Below are 15,839 nucleotides of genomic sequence, written 5' to 3'. Positions count from 1 at the left end.
TTGAAACAAAAATCTTACATCAAAAGGACGAAAAAATAAGTTTAGGATTAAAACCAAAACCGGCTTAATTTCGGTTTTGAATTAGATTAATCTAATTATGGTTTCGTCATGTGTGTCTCGGCCGGGCCTCGGATTATCCCTAGCAATGTCTCTTTCTTTAAAACCATAAACCCTCTCATTACAGAGTCAAACATCGTTGCGATTCCTGACTCATATTAATGGGACAGCAGCAAATGGAGAAGAAGTTCACTTGGGTTTCACCAAACATATCCTATTGTCTAGGCAACACGTGCTACTCTCCTCCCTACTCCGTCGCCGGCTGCGACTGGTAACCTAGACTAGAGAAACCTTTTTACTCACATTTTCTTGTTCTGTTTTGGGTTTGTGATTTGATTTTATACGGGTTTTGTTTTGTACAAGGTACCTCTCTGCTTGTCCTAAAGGAGACTACTTGTGCTTGTATCTTGAACTTGAGCCTGAATCTCTGCCTCCAGGATGGAGTAGAGACGTGAGGGTTACCTTCACTCTTGTCAACAAGGGTTAGCGTTATACGAACAAAACATTAGGTGACTGCTTGTTATTTACGTTTCAAGTTTTTGTAGTAGAATCTCTATATTTGCTTGAGTAAAGTTTCAATCTTTATTTATCAAAATTCAAGTTCATTTGATCACTTTGATGAGACAGTTTCTTGGACATGACAGGAGCACAATGCTGTTTCGATGCAAAGAATAGCATTCATGGTTTTGAAGAGTTTTTATCGCTTTCTAAACTTTTGTATACACATGAAAGATTTATGGTGAATTACAGACGCATTGTCCTCGCTGAGATACATGTTTTGCCAGATATTGTTGTACCAAAGGAACCCGTGAAGGTTATTGAACCACTTAGCTGCAAAGTAGGAAACCACATTGCGGAGGCATCTGCCAACATAGCTGAGGGAGACTCTTCGTGTCAAGTTGTCCAAACAACTGTGAATGTTTCTAAAGAGAATGTACATGTTGATGCTGCTGCTGCATCTGAGGAGCTGCTGCTGCATCTGAGGAGCTGTCAGATGCTGATGATGGAGCTGCTGATAATGATGATGATGATGATGATGGAGCTGAGGAGGGTTCGGATGATGATGATAACACGTCTGAAGAAGCCCCAGATGATGTTGATGCATCCATAGAGAATCTGGCTGATGATGATGGTGCTTCTTCTCCTGTTTCAAATGATGATGATGATGGTACGTCTGAAGAAGCCTCAGATGATAGTGATGCATCCGAAGACAATCTGGCTGATGATTATGATGATGATGATGATCCTTTTAGCCAATCAGACGCTTTGGAGGACCTTTCTCATACAATGGCAATCCATGTTGTAAGCTGTAACGGTGAGACTGAGGTTTTTAGCGGTGGAAGCGCACCTAAAGAAGATGTCGATGATGAGGCTTTATCTCTTGCTTCGAATGGAAGTTCTCTACACCAAGTGAAGTCCTTGGAGGCTGCCTCTCAGACAGTAGAAAATGGTGGTGGACGTAGGGGGTTTAACAATGTAATATCTGTTACTGAGATCTGTAATAATGTGGTTAAGGAGATTCAACCAGTAAAGGAAACGATGAATGTCAATGGTTTTGAGGTTTTTTCTTCTCAGGTAAGAACGTCATAACGTCATAACGTCATAACGTCTTCTATTGTTATTAGAGAGAAAGCTCTCATCTGAAAATTGAATGGGACCGCATGCATATATCATATGTCCCAATGCCTTAGTTTTATGGGGAAAACCTTTATTTAGAAAATAATAAGTGGTGCATATCACTGGTTATGTTCTTTTCAAACAAAGTTTTAACGTTGTTTATGGCTAGCAGGTAGAGTCGGTGAGCTATATATTCAGAAGACACCCAGACATAGCATTAGCCATTAGGCTTCCGTCCAAAGAACCAACAGATCAGAAGAGCTTACCTGAATGAACTCCTTAGCCTCATCGAGGTTCTGTGCCAGTCACCAGATAAACTCTCTGAGGATGATCTGAGAAATGCTGATGACACACTTGCTGATCTGATTGTTGTCGGCTTCAAATTGAATTGGCTAAAGTCAAAGCTGAATGAAGTCACTGAGAAGAAGAAGATGGAACAGGGTACTGGGGCAAGGTTGAAAACAATGGAGGAACAGTTGCAGAAGCTGAAGCTAATGTTCTTGAATCTTGAAACTCAGCTGCAAACGGAAAAGGTGGAGGCTTTGGCCGCAAGAGCTCCTCTCTCGTTCAGTGATGTTGTTTGCTGATTTGCTAGGATCCTTGTAGACTTGTAGATGAATCCTTTTTTTTCCTTTTGATGTCTCAGAACTAGTCTCAAGTTCATACTTTATGTAAGGCACTTATGCTAGTTCAGAGTATTATTCCAAAAACAACATTATTTAATCTTACTCCTAAACCTCCTTTTCAAAAGGAGTTTTTGCTTCTGAAGTCATCTTTTTTTTTCTTTTAGACACTATGCTTGAGCTTCTTTGGCTTCTTCTTAATGAATGCCAGAAAACTGTTATCTTATCAATGTCCTTCCATTTGATCCAAAAAAGAAAAAAATCAATGTCCTTCCTAAGAAGACTCGGCTTTCCCTCAAGATAGAAGGGATGAAACTGCTCATCCAAACGTTTCAATAGCTCCCAATACTCAAAATCCGGCAAACCTGCTTCAACCGAAACAAATGAAAACATTTTAAAGGATATAAAAACTGAAATTATTAACGTCCAGTTATACTAATACAGTTTTATTGAGTTATACTTAGTTATAACAAAATATTTCTATTCAGTTATTGATATATCATGGTCTTTTAAAGTTTTGACCATGATATAAAACCTTATTTAAAGTCTATATTATATATTTTGAGTCGTTTTTAGAATCTTTACAAGTTTGCAGATTCCGGAGTAAATGAAAGATTGAAGAGAATTAGCACCGACAAGTCAAGCTTGGAGTTGATATTTGAGAATGAAGTTTATCGACACTCATCTTGAAAACCCAATTCAAAATATTTCATTTAAGATATTTTGGATTGGGTTTTTCGTAATTTTATAATACCTACAATTAAATAATAATGTTTATATAAACATACACATATATGTATTTTGAGAATTTCATGGAAGAATTCGCTATTGAGGATGCTCTGACACCATATTACTGCATTAGTGAAGTTGTTATACTGAGTGCTACCAGCTCTACTGAATTCAAATATATAGGTGAAGGCCTTGTTCTGCGCGACATGCGACTAAGATTACGTTCGTTTATGTGTCGCGCGACCTACGACTTGCGACCTGCGACCTGCGACCTGCGACCTGCGACCTGCAACTAAAACTATGTTCGTTTCTGTGTCGCGCGACGTGCGATCTGCGACGTACGACCAGTGGCGCGATCAAAATTTTCTTAATTTTTAGTCGCTGTTTTTTCAGACGACTTGAATGGGAACCTGCGACTTGTCGTGCGATCAGTCGCGCGACATCAAAACGAACAACAACCTGCGACTTGTGACATGCGACCAATGGCAAGTCGCGTGTTACGCAACAGCAAAACGAATAACCACCTGCGATCAGTCGCATGTCGCATGTCGCGTGATAGGTAAAGGAACATGGCCGAAATCAAAGAAAACTGAGAAAAATACAAAAAAATGTTGAAAGTAGAAGATGAAACCTAAATAACTAAGTAAATAAACAGAATTCTCCGGACATCGTTTTGTCATCTTTGACGGTTGATGCTCTTCTGCTGTTATGTAAGTCGAAGCCGCCACAGTTTATTCTTCAAATTGAAACATAAACCAAAGAAAAACTTCATAATTCTTCGTATGCACCGCAATTTGAATGAACCCAAAATTAAGATTTCAATTAAATTCAAAATTGTGGAAAAAGGTGAAAAAGAAAAGAAGAAAAAAGAAAGAGAGACATTGAAAGAGGGAGATAAATTTCGTAAATCGTTGAAGAAAGTAAAAGAACATGGAAAGACAAGAAAGAGAGATACAAAGAGAGAATGAGGAGAAAAAGAAACATGTGACTGGTAATCTCTTTTACATATATATTTTTTTGATCAAATGTAATCTGGCATACATTATTTAAAAATCGTTACAACTTGTGAGGTAAGAGATCCCCTATATATTATTTGCAGTGTTTTTAAAATCGGACCGATCTGATGGTTGGACCGGGTTCGACCGTGAACCGGTTATATAGCCGGGTTGGTCTAGTAATTGGTTCGACCATGAACCGGCCACATAGCTGGATTATTTTTCAAAGTTATTAAACCAATAAAAACCACTAAAACTATCGAAAATCTATAAATCATCCATATAAACAAGAAACTAATTTATATTTATAATATTTTATGTTCAAAATTGATTTATATTTTAACTATGCATCATGTTTACTAATATTACTTTTATATTTACATACTAAAAAAATATTAAATCATATTATTGAACCAGATTTGACCCGGTCGAACCATATTGAACTGTGACCCAAAATATTTCTGGTTCAGCTTCCGGTCCGGTTTTAAAAATACTGATTATTTGAGAAGCATTACAACTTCTTTTTGTAGCCACATGTCATCATTAAAATGATTTTTAGAATCATTAGAGAAATATGTTGGTTCATCTAGTTATATAATAAGTTTTTTATTAAACTAACAATAAATTCATCATTAATGTACTTTATTATTTCCTTAAATAAAATTTACGGAATTGACTAATGTGGCTAAAGTATATATGACAATTAATGATTTTGAATAATAAAGATTTGATAAAAATAGTGTATCTTCTATCATATTTGTTTAATTTTAAACTAATAATTAAATTAAACAACCACAATAACCATATAATAAAAATTTAGATTTTTATGTATATGTTATATTTTGAATTTTTACAAACGACTATAAATTAGTAAAACTGTTAAAAGTCTCACATTCAAATTTTATGATCCATGGTTTAAAATTTTTGTTATGACAAAATACAAATGATTACAAAAACTATATAAGTAAAAAGTCTAATTTAATTAGTTATAAAGATTAATATATATATCGTTTTAAATTAAACTATAAACCACATAAAATACAATATATTAGTTTCAAAATTTACTTTGACCAATTTTTTTGATAAAAGTTTTGAACGATCATTGACAACTTATTTTCTTAAAATTATAAATTACTAAAACTATTAATCCCACATTGAAAATTTTGTTATCAGTAATTTAAATTTTTTTCTATAAAAGATACAAATGATCAAAAAAACTATATGAGTAGAAATCATTATTTAATAGACATTGATATTAAAAATATACTAAAATATATTATCTATGTTAGTATCATTTAAATTTAATTACATATCCTATCAAATATAAAAAAAAAATTTTTTTGATTAATAAAATTTATTTATATGTTCGCACCAATTTAATTATATATTTAGTAGTTACTGACTTTTAATTATTTAATATATATTTATTATTTCATAATATGTAAAAATATTTAATACATAAAATAATTTACATATATAATGTTGATCCCGCGCAAGGCGCCGATCTTAACCTAATGCGTGTAATATATTACTATAATGACTCTTAAAATCTTTAGAGAATTTAGTTCGTCCATCTAAACATATAATATAGTTTTTGCTAAATAACCATTAAATTAATTAGTAGTCTACAAAAAAGTTATTATTCTTTTATTCGTAAATAAAAGATACAAAATTACCTAATATGATTAATATATATATATGAAAATTAATAATTTTGAATAGTAAAGATTTGTTAACAAATTATATATATTCTATCATTTTTATTTAATTTTATATTATTAAAACAAATTTAACAATTACATTATGATATGTTAAATTTAAAATAAAAAAAACGACTATAAATTACTAAACTGTTAAAACTCTCACATTGAAATTGTTTTGATCAACAGTTTAATTTTCTTTTGTTATATCAAAATACAAATAATCATAAAATCAAATGAGTATAAAGTTTCATTTAATATATTTTCAAATTAAAAGATATTATAGTGTATAAAATATTTTAAAAATATCATAATTATAGGAAATCTCTATAATATTATTTGAGGAGTCACTTTCTTACGTGGCGCGCTCACGTTAAATTTTACGATGGTTTATTACGTTGATACCTTTAATAAATTGAGTTTATTATTATAATTACCATTATTAATATTATTTTTTTCTTTCTATTTGATACTTTGCTTTTATAACTAAATTGTTATCAAAAAGGAATTTCATATAAAAGACAATATTTATACATTTTTTTGTTTTTTTTCGTTTTTATTAATAAAATTGTGAAAAAGGAATTTTGTATAAAAATGTAATATTTTTACTATTCAAATACAATATTTTAATATATTTGACACATGTGACTAATAAAAACAAATTTTCCTTGTATACAAATTCAAGTTATATAAACTTTTTCCTTATATTTAAAAAGTATCTTGGGATATTAAAAATAAAATATATCTTAAATATATCTTTTCTTAATAAAAAGGAAACTATGTGTTTATACCTTTTTGTAGTTATACAATTTTTTTATTTTTACAAAAAAACATCTGCACAATTTTATGGAGTTTTCTTTTATTTTTACACTATAAATCCTTACTCCTAATATTATTTGAATGCATCCAAAATCTATATAAATAAACAACTGATTTCATAAATCTAAACAATTTAACAATCAACATAAATATAAACTATCATTCAATCATTAATTGTTCACAGAAAATTTTCAAAAATTATGTATTTCGTTTGTAGGAAAACAACTCCCATGGGTTCCATAAAAAAAATTCGTTATTCTTTACAGATATGCACGATCAAAATAAATAAGCATCATGAGGTTTTAGAAAAAATATCTTAAAGAAGATGTTTCTGTTGAGATGGTTTTTATTAATGATAAGATCATTTTAAAACTCACATTTTCAACTTCTGCTAATCCTACAATTATTAAAATCAAAATTGAAGAAAAAGAATATTTTTCATGCAATAACTAAAGACAATGACTTTGTTAATTATGAAGTTCGAGAAACACCTCGTAAAAGGTGAATTGAAAATAGTTAACATATTTAAGACTAACTTTTACACTGAGGATCTTCGAATTTAGAAATAAGTATCATGGCTAAGTTAAATTTATTGCAGAAAAAAATTAAAACACCGCAAATAAAAAACTTATAAATTAAATTAATTAAAATAACATAAAAATACACAAACAAATACAATTAAAATTAATAAAATATTACCTAAAATATTTTTTAGTTTTTTTTTATATTCATTTCCGCGCATTGGTGCGGATGAGTCATTTAGTATGTATCATATTTAAATTGATAAAATTAAATGCTTTTACAATTTTAGTTTGATAAAATCTTTAAAAATACATATTATTAAAAAACAGTTTTTTTCAAAAAAAATTATTTAACAAATATTTTATAAAAGATTACATGTAGTAGTATGTTTTTATATAGTTTGGTATATCAGGGTTGAGGATATATATGTAATTTACATTTTTGCTTTAAAAAAGTTTCGAAATTAAAAGTAGAAAGGGACCCTCTGAACTCTTCTTCTTCCTTTAATTATGCTCGAGTGACTTTACCTTCTCAAGAATGAATGCGAGGGAACTGTTAGCTTATCAGATTTCAGCTCTCTAAGGTGACCTTTTCTTCTCTACTAATCACTCGAGTTCTCGGTCTTAACGTGTTACTTGGTCTCAGATGTCCTACAATCAGTCAACATCCGACAGAAGCGATATTCAATACCGGAGAACTAGGCGATCCACCGGCTACCATCAGCAGCAGCAACAACCACACCGATCTTCCCCCGCCGGTTACGGTAGGGGAGCCGGCACCGGAGCTGTGACCGACTCTTCCACCAACGTTGATCCTTGCTCATCCTCTAAACGCAGGTATTCGATCAATTCGTTGACTTTTTCATTTTCTTTACAACTAGAGAGGCTCGAGAATGTTTCAACCTTTTTGGGTATTTTTTTTCTAGTGGCAGTCTTGAGAAGCCTAACAATGCTCAAGGATGGCATCAGCCTAGGGTGAATCATTCAGTTCCGGACAATCACAATGGTCCCAATGTACAGTCTCGTTCTCAAGGTATGATCTTTGATCACGGAAAGGTGTTTTTCAACATTGCTCCTTTTGGTTAGCTCCACCTTTTTTTTTTTTTGTTATATACTTATAGTTGCAGGAGCGTCCGGTGGAGCTATTCCAAAGGCTCCTACTTCGCAGTCTACCACCTTGAACACAGCTAAAGGTAGGATGACTATTTTTTTTTTTTTCTGGGGTGTGTTAGTGCGTGACTAGATTCTTCTGTACATCTATAAATGTATGTTTTTTAATAATGTTTTCAGCTCCTGGAGATCCTTTTTCACTTGGTCCTGACTTAATGAAGGTATTTTGCTCTGTTCCTTCCTTACGTTTTTTTGGTTTGATTTATCCCATCTACATAACCTAAATCATATGCCCTATTGGTTTTCTAGATTCATGTACGAACTAGCTTAGCACCTTCCTATATGGATGAGCAGAAACGTGCACAGTTCCACACTTTGTATTTTTGTTTGAGTAGCTTGATGCACTGTTTTTTTTTAATCTCAACTAATTTGGTGACTCTATTCCACTATTTTATTGAATTCCTCTCTTAAATATACACATTGTATGCAGGTGACAGTTTGGGGACCTAAACAGGATTTACTGAATAAGGCTGCAGATAATCAGCTGAAGAAAGAGGGGAACAGTCCATCAAGTGAAAAAACAGATGTCCAAGTCCAACATATATCCCTTCCAAGTCATATGCAGAAGTCACCAGTTACAAATATCCGCATTCCTTCGTTGCAGACACCTGATCAGGATCCTCAGGTTCCTCACCCTATGCATTTCGGTGGCCCCAATATGCACATGCAGCCTCCCAATGTGGCTCCAGCCTCGTTTCAGATGACATTATCTACGGGAAATACACTTCAAATCCAGCAGCAGGTGTTTTTCCAGGACCTACCACCATCACATCCGATGCATCAGGCTCAGGGACATGGTTTTGCAACTCCTATGGGGGCTCAGATTCATCCTCAGTTGGGCCAACAAAAAGGACCTTTTTCTTCTCCCCATACTCCTGTGCAGGTGCTGCACAAAGCCGAGAGAAAATACCAAGTAGGTGCAGTTGTAGAACAAGCAAAACAATGGAAATTTAAGGGCATATTGAACAAGTTGACCCCGCAAAACTTTGAGAAACTGTTGGAGCAAGTTAAAAGTGTCAACATCGACAACGCTGTTACGCTTATTGGTGTAGTTTCACAGATATTTGACAAAGCCTTGATGGAGCCTACCTTCTGTGAGATGTATGCAGATTTGTGTTTTCATCTGTCTGGGGCGTTACCTGACTTCAAGTGGAATGGTGAAAAGATTAGCTTCAAAAGATTGTTTCTCAATAAATGTCAAAAGGAGTTTGAGAGAGGAGAGAGAGGAGAGAGAGAAGAGGAGGAGGCCAGTAGAGTTGGTAGAGTTGGTGAAGAAGGACAAACTGAGCAGGAAAGAGAAGAGAAGAGACTCAATGTTCGGAGGAGAATGCTATGTAATATTAGACTTATTGGTGAGTTATACAAGAAAAAGATGTTGACTGAGAGAATCATGCACGCATGCATCCAAAAGTTGCTCGGGTATGATCAGGAGGATCCACATGAAGAGAACATAGAAGCTCTGTGTAAGCTAATGTGTACGATAGGAGTTATGATCGATCATGACAAAGCTAAGGTCCCTATGGATGCATATTTTGAGAGAATGAAAATGCTGTCATGCAAACAAGAATTGTCTTCTTGGGCCAGGTTCATGTTAGTTAATGTCATCGATCTGAGAAAGAACAAATGGCAAGAGAGTGTGAAACTTGAAGGGCCAATTCCGGATACTGTCGGAAATAAAGATTCTTGCGTCTTTCTCAAGGAAACTTCAACGATAAATGAAAGCATGGATGTCAATGGGTTTAATGTTTTGCCTTCACAAGTAAGCTCTCTGTATACATATTCTTGTTTACAAGACATTTTCATTTTTCTTTTTGTCTCCACTTGCAGGTAGAATCTGTGAGGCGACTGTTTGAGAGACATCCAGACATTGCAGTAAGGTTTCGTGCAAAGAACCAACTTCTGAGAAATTCTTGCATGAATTCCCTTCTCAGCTTAATCGAGACACTGTGTCAACCACTTGAAGATCTCTCCAATGAGGATCTTATCGGAGCAGAGATTGCACTGACTTATGTGAAAGATTCAGGGTTTAGTGTGGATTGGTTGGAGAAGAAGCTGGACCAAGTAAAAGAAATGAAGGAGAAAGAGGTGTCTGGTTTAGCCATACTCCAAGTAACAGAGGAGAAGTTACTGAAGCTGAAGCAAAAGTGTGCTGAGCTTGAGGCTCTAGCTGAGGAGCAGAAGGCCGAGTCGTCAGCCACTATAACTCCTCTGTCATTCTACGATGTTGTTTGATGACTTGGGCAGCTTAAGTTGAGCACTTGAGCTCTTACACATATGGGTTTTTAGTATCTAAGGCTCTAAGTTACCATCGTGTCATTGAGCATGTCTCTTTTTGCACTAGGTGCAGTTTCGTATCATATTTTCATTTTATTTTTGTCATTCAGACAAGCAACGACTCTGTGCGTAAGACAAGTAATTGCCATTTCTTATATTTATTTGGTCCGACTTGTTTTAGTTATGGAAATTTGGATTTATATAAAAACAAATAGTTGTAATTTTAACTATTTATTAAAAAATAACATATTTGCTGATTACTTGTTGTGTTTACTATTTGTTAATTGTAAACTACTTATAAATTTCTTGATAATTATTTAAAAGTTATTCGTTTATTTAACTACTTAAACTTTTCTTAAAAGAAAAAAGAAAGTTTTGAAGTAAACTTGTTCAATCATTACAGAAGCCGGCCACACAAGAGAGAAAAGAAAAAGAAAATTCCATAGTCGACGATTTCTCTCTGTGGTTGGCCATGCTCCTCATTGTCGTATGTAAGGCTGGGACGGATCCGGATATCCGGGAAATTTAGGGTATCCGGATCCGGATCCGGATCCGTCGGATCCGTGGATTTAATATCCGGATCCGGATTTGTGGTTTCCGGATATCCGGATTTCGGATATCCGTCTCTATATTCTATTATCCGCGGATATCCAGATCCGCAAAAATAATTAAAAATAATATTTTTTTTGAAAACTAAAATTTTAAAAATAATACATAAATGAAATATTTATACAAGATTTATAATATATATATATATATATATATATATATATATATATATATGTCTATAATATTGTAAAAACTATAATATAATATTACAAAATTAATTTCTGTATAAATATTATTATATAAAATATAAATATTAATGAAATTTAAAAAGTTAATGTGTTTTAAAAGTACGGATCCGGATCCAGATATCCGGACCTAACAATTAAGATATCCGGATCCGGTTTGGATGGATCCAAGATTTTACTATCCGGATTCGGATCCGGGCACCCCAGATATCCTATTTTCGGAGCGGATCCGGAGCGGATCTCGGATCGAATCCGGATCTCGGATAATAAATCCCAGGCCTAGACGTATGTGAGAGAAGATCTCTTTTTTCTCTTTAATTTTGATCTAGGTTTTATATGGTTTATGGTGTTTTTGGATGAGGGTCTCTTTCTCGTTGGTGTGACTCATCTCAAACCTCTTGTTATGGTTCTTTCGCGATTCTTTTGTCGCTGACCCTCCTTTATGTAGTGTGGGGTTTCATCAGTTGTTGTCAAGTCGAGGGCTGCTTTAGATATGGGTTGTGGTGCTTCTGTTTTTTTCCGGCGCTTGTTGTTATGGTCAATTTGTTTTCGCCTTGTTCTAACTTTTTTTGGATTCGTCGGTGTGAGGTATACTTGCTGTGGAGGTATCTTCTAGACCTCTTCTTTATCCACTATGGATTGGGTGAGTGTTTCAAAACGAAGCAATGGGTTTGATTTGCAGGTCTTTTCTTGTGAGGAGGTGACCAATTTTAGTTCTGTAGATCGCTATTCTGCTTAACGAGTGTCTGCGTGTAAGACCTGTAAATCTTCGCTGCTGTTTTTCCTTTTAACATTTCAAGTTCATGGATCCTTGAGCCCAGGTGTTTGGTTTTGACTTGATTCTGCCTTGGTTCCGGTTTGCAACAGTCTCTGGTTGTAAGTTTATCCTCGCACGTGCTTTTACCGATGTTGGGCCTGTTTTGGCTTGGTGTACCCTTCAGGGTTGGGTTGCCTATGTCATTGGTTCTTTGGTTATCTTCGGTCTCATGTTCCTGATAAATGTCTGCGTGTTATGATCAGTCCATCAGTTTCAGCTTTAGTACATGTGGCTCTCTAATGCCCATTTCTCGTATTATCCTACCTTATTATTATCGTCTCTCTTTTTTGGACTATTGATTCCGGAGATATTACTATTTCCAGCCAGCTTTTGTAATCCACGATGTGTTTCATTATAAAAGATTTAATAAAATTTTGAATTAAAAAAAAAACTACTTAAACTTTGCACATAAATTCGAAAAATCTTAATTTTATATAACAAATAAATTCTCATATGTTTTAGGTCAACCTATAATAATTTAAAGAGAGAAAAAATATTTTTTAAAAAGATTTTCATCCACATCCATTCATAAAAGAAAAACCTAAAAAAAATTTCTATAAATAAACCAGCTTTGTTTAATTCATTTATTGTATAAAGAACTATTCTACCATCGTCTAGAGTAGAGAAATTCACTAGAATGTTTCTTTTTTAGTTTCTTTTCACCAAAAAAATACACAACAAAGAAAATTGTCAAAATAGATTTCATAAGAGAAGTGAAAATTTGGGGTGGGGTTTAAAACTTTTCAAAATAAATATTAAAATTTTCAAAATAAAAATTAAAAAATAGTTTTAAAAATAAAATTTGAATTTTTTTTTGTAAAATTAAATAAGTTTCAAATTTTTTTAATAAGAAGTTTGAATTTGAAAACATATAGTCTGAAACTACAATAAAATTATTTTTAAATTTTTTTATATTATTATTCATAAAGAAATACGTAAAAGAGTCTTTTACCTTTTTAATGAAATATCTTTCGCTAATTTTTCTAGTTCTTTTAATAAAATTTTTTTTAAAAGATGCTATTTGAAAGAATTGCATTTTAGATAATTTTTTATTCAAAAGTAAGAAAATATAATAAATAATAGGTTACAACTAACGACGCCAAATAATTGTTTTATTTTAATATTTGATATTTGTTTGTATTCGTAAAAATTGAAATAAAGACTTGATATTGAAATTGGTTAATACTAGTAATTTATGAGCCAAGTAAGTAATTGTGCTTACATTGTCTAATCGGTTTTATGGAAATCGGGGGAATGTAGCCTTGCCGCAATCTCTAAACTTACGATCAATAAACTATTTTCTTCAATCTATTATATCGCTCAAGTTCATACAAGAGCTCTGCATTTAAACCCAGTCTTTCAAGTTGATCCTTCCTATCTTCTTTGTCATCTTCTACGTCTGCGTTTATCCAGAGGTGTGCTTACCTTCTTATGATAAAGACAACTGCCTTAAACCCCAATTGTATAACACATTTTAGGGGCCCCATTTTAATCGCTCTTTCAATTGGTTATATTGTATATATATAGACTTCTCTTAGTTTAGGACTAAACAATAATTTATTTATGCTATTTAGATTTATTTCATATTATTTTAGACTTTTAGATTTAATTTATCGTCTATCTTCGTAAAACTATTATTTTCTTTATTTAATTTTTAGACTTTGAATTATAACTTCTTTTAGCTGGTATGATTTTATTTTTACCATTGTAGTTATACATTTATAAGCTTACCATTTAACATATCTAAATAAGCACATATTTAATTAAATAATTATAAAATCTTCATAAATAATTTCAAATCTTGTATTTTTGGTTTAATAAACTATGTAGTGTGTATTCTTATAAGAAATAATATGTTCAATTTTTCATATGAATTATAAATATTAAATACATAATTGTTTGTAAAGTTTTATGTAATAGATATTTATTCTTAATTATGGAAACGTTTTTACTGTAACTTTTTTTTACGCTGGATTTTATTATTAATCTTTCAAGGAAAATAATTCTAAACAATGAGAATTAGCAAAATAAATATAGAAAATGGATATACCATTAGAGATCCAAAGCAAACTAAAACACATCTATTTTGCATATCGATGACTAAAAATATTTCATATAAAATTTCTATATATATTTACTCTAGGCTTAGGCCCCCAAACACCTAGACACAGCACTGCGTTTATCCACAGTACGATTTTTAGTTTGGAATCTATCTATCTGGGTTTCTTATATCACGTTAGGAGTGAACCTAATCACTCCTTTGGTACCTTAAAACACAAGTTGTTTTGATGCCAATTAAAGCCACTTCTCAAAGCTAAGAGAGTTCGTAAAAAACAACTAATAAAAATAAAACACAAGTTACTTCAATGTTTGTTTAGGGATCAGCCTTGAAATTTTCTTGTTGTTCACGCATTGTTCTCGTTTTATTTCATTTTTTGTAGTGCTCGTTTAGGATCAGCCTTGAACATTCCATGTTGTTCACGCATTGTTATTTTTCTATTTTGAATCAAGTGCGTGTTGTGTTTGTTTTAGGACCAGCCTTGAACTTTCCATGTTGTTCGCACATTGTTCTTGTTTTATTTTGATCTGGGAAGTGTTCGTTTAGGGATCAGCCTTCAACATTCCTTGTTGTTCCCGAATTGTTCTTGTTCTGTTTCGATCAAGTGTGTGTAATGTTTGATTTGGGATCAGCCTTGAAATTTCTTGTTGTTCACGCAATGTTCTAGTTCTATCTTGATCAAGTGTGGTTGTTTTTTTTGGGATCAGCCTTGAACCTTTCCTTGATCAAGTGTGGTTGTTTGTTTTGGGATCAGGCTTTTCAAATTAATCTGGTTCTGTTGGTTTGAATTTGTTCTGCTTAAAACTTTTTTCTTTCAACCCTAAATAAGAGCATGATTAAACCCTATAACCCCATTTGGGTTTCTTAATGACTTTTTAATAATAAATGTTAAGTTAAAAATTTTAGTTAAGAAACACCTACTTTCTATGCTTCATTGGTAGTTTTTCTAAACAAAGGTTCTTAAAAAAGGAAAATTAAAATTGTTCTGTTAAAATACACACACACATTTACACATTGAAAATACACACGTTTGATCCAATTTTGAGCTCAGCTGATAGAAAACATATTATGTACTTATAAATAAAATTTGCCCAAGTTTGAGATTTTTAGGATCAGTCGGCAACTGGAAGCGGCTTTCTTTTCATCCTTCTATGATTCTATCTATAAGAAATGATACCTGCATAGCGTTGAGAGTTTCCCATGTGATCTTCTCGGTGGCAAGCTCCCAGAGTACAACTCCAAAGCTGTAATGAATAATTCATGCCAGGAGCCTGTATGAATAATTATGTATATGCTTATATGTCAAATAGACGGGGAAGAAGGAGGATCACAAGACAATTACAAAGAACTAATCAAATAGAGCATCCTTAGAAAAAATTGTGTTTGCCCGTGTAACTTGACTTGTATACTAAACATACACCAAACCACATCGTCCAAAAGACAATGAACAAAGAAATAAGCTTTTTAGGCTTCAGACACACAAACATTCATCTCAAATATTAAAACCAAACAATGGATGGATCAGACATGGAATCAATCTACAGAGACAGAACAAATATTTTTTTTGGTAAAATGAGACAGAACAAATATCATCAAATGTGAGCTCAAAAGACATTTTTAAGAGTGACAACCTTCATCAACAGACAAACAGATATAGTTTTGAG

At 32.8% G+C, this 15,839-nt stretch overlaps 1 protein-coding gene and 1 pseudogene across 6 annotated transcripts; both read left to right on the top strand.

Moving 5' to 3' along the window:
* Positions 1 to 218: 218 nt before the first annotated feature.
* On the top strand, positions 219 to 3,845 carry LOC125601018 (annotated as a pseudogene).
* Positions 3,846 to 7,502: 3,657 nt separating this feature from the next.
* LOC125601016 (eukaryotic translation initiation factor 4G-like) lies at positions 7,503 to 10,666 on the top strand. 6 transcript variants are annotated; one of them, XM_048773455.1, is made up of 8 exons: positions 7,503 to 7,645; positions 7,708 to 7,898; positions 7,994 to 8,094; positions 8,189 to 8,254; positions 8,352 to 8,392; positions 8,481 to 8,486; positions 8,662 to 9,990; positions 10,059 to 10,666. In XM_048773455.1, exons 2-8 carry the CDS (start codon positions 7,708 to 7,710, stop codon positions 10,461 to 10,463), a joined length of 2,139 nt encoding a protein of 712 aa, XP_048629412.1. In that variant the 5' UTR covers positions 7,503 to 7,645; the 3' UTR covers positions 10,464 to 10,666. The 6 variants fall into 6 exon arrangements, with proteins under 6 accessions (XP_048629412.1, XP_048629410.1, XP_048629409.1 ...); XM_048773453.1 differs by having other exon boundaries at positions 8,183 to 8,254; XM_048773452.1 differs by having other exon boundaries at positions 7,988 to 8,094.
* Positions 10,667 to 15,839: the final 5,173 nt, after the last annotated feature.

This window comes from Brassica napus, unplaced genomic scaffold, assembly GCF_020379485.1.
Source record: "Brassica napus cultivar Da-Ae unplaced genomic scaffold, Da-Ae ScsIHWf_2426;HRSCAF=3135, whole genome shotgun sequence".
Taxonomy (NCBI): Eukaryota; Viridiplantae; Streptophyta; class Magnoliopsida; order Brassicales; family Brassicaceae; genus Brassica; species Brassica napus.
Note: the sequence above shows the minus strand (reverse complement) of the source record. Positions and strands in the feature narration are given on the sequence as shown.

Excerpts from the sequence above, each read along its gene's own strand:
- LOC125601016 (XM_048773450.1), top strand. The coding sequence starts at position 7,708 with ATGTCCTACAATCAGTCAACATCCGACAGAAGCGATATTCAATACCGG. Across the intron at positions 7,899-7,987 it reads TGCTCATCCTCTAAACGCAG|TGGCAGTCTTGAGAAGCCTA; the intron begins GTATTCGATCAA and ends TTTTTTTTCTAG. Across the intron at positions 8,255-8,351 it reads CACCTTGAACACAGCTAAAG|CTCCTGGAGATCCTTTTTCA; the intron begins GTAGGATGACTA and ends TAATGTTTTCAG.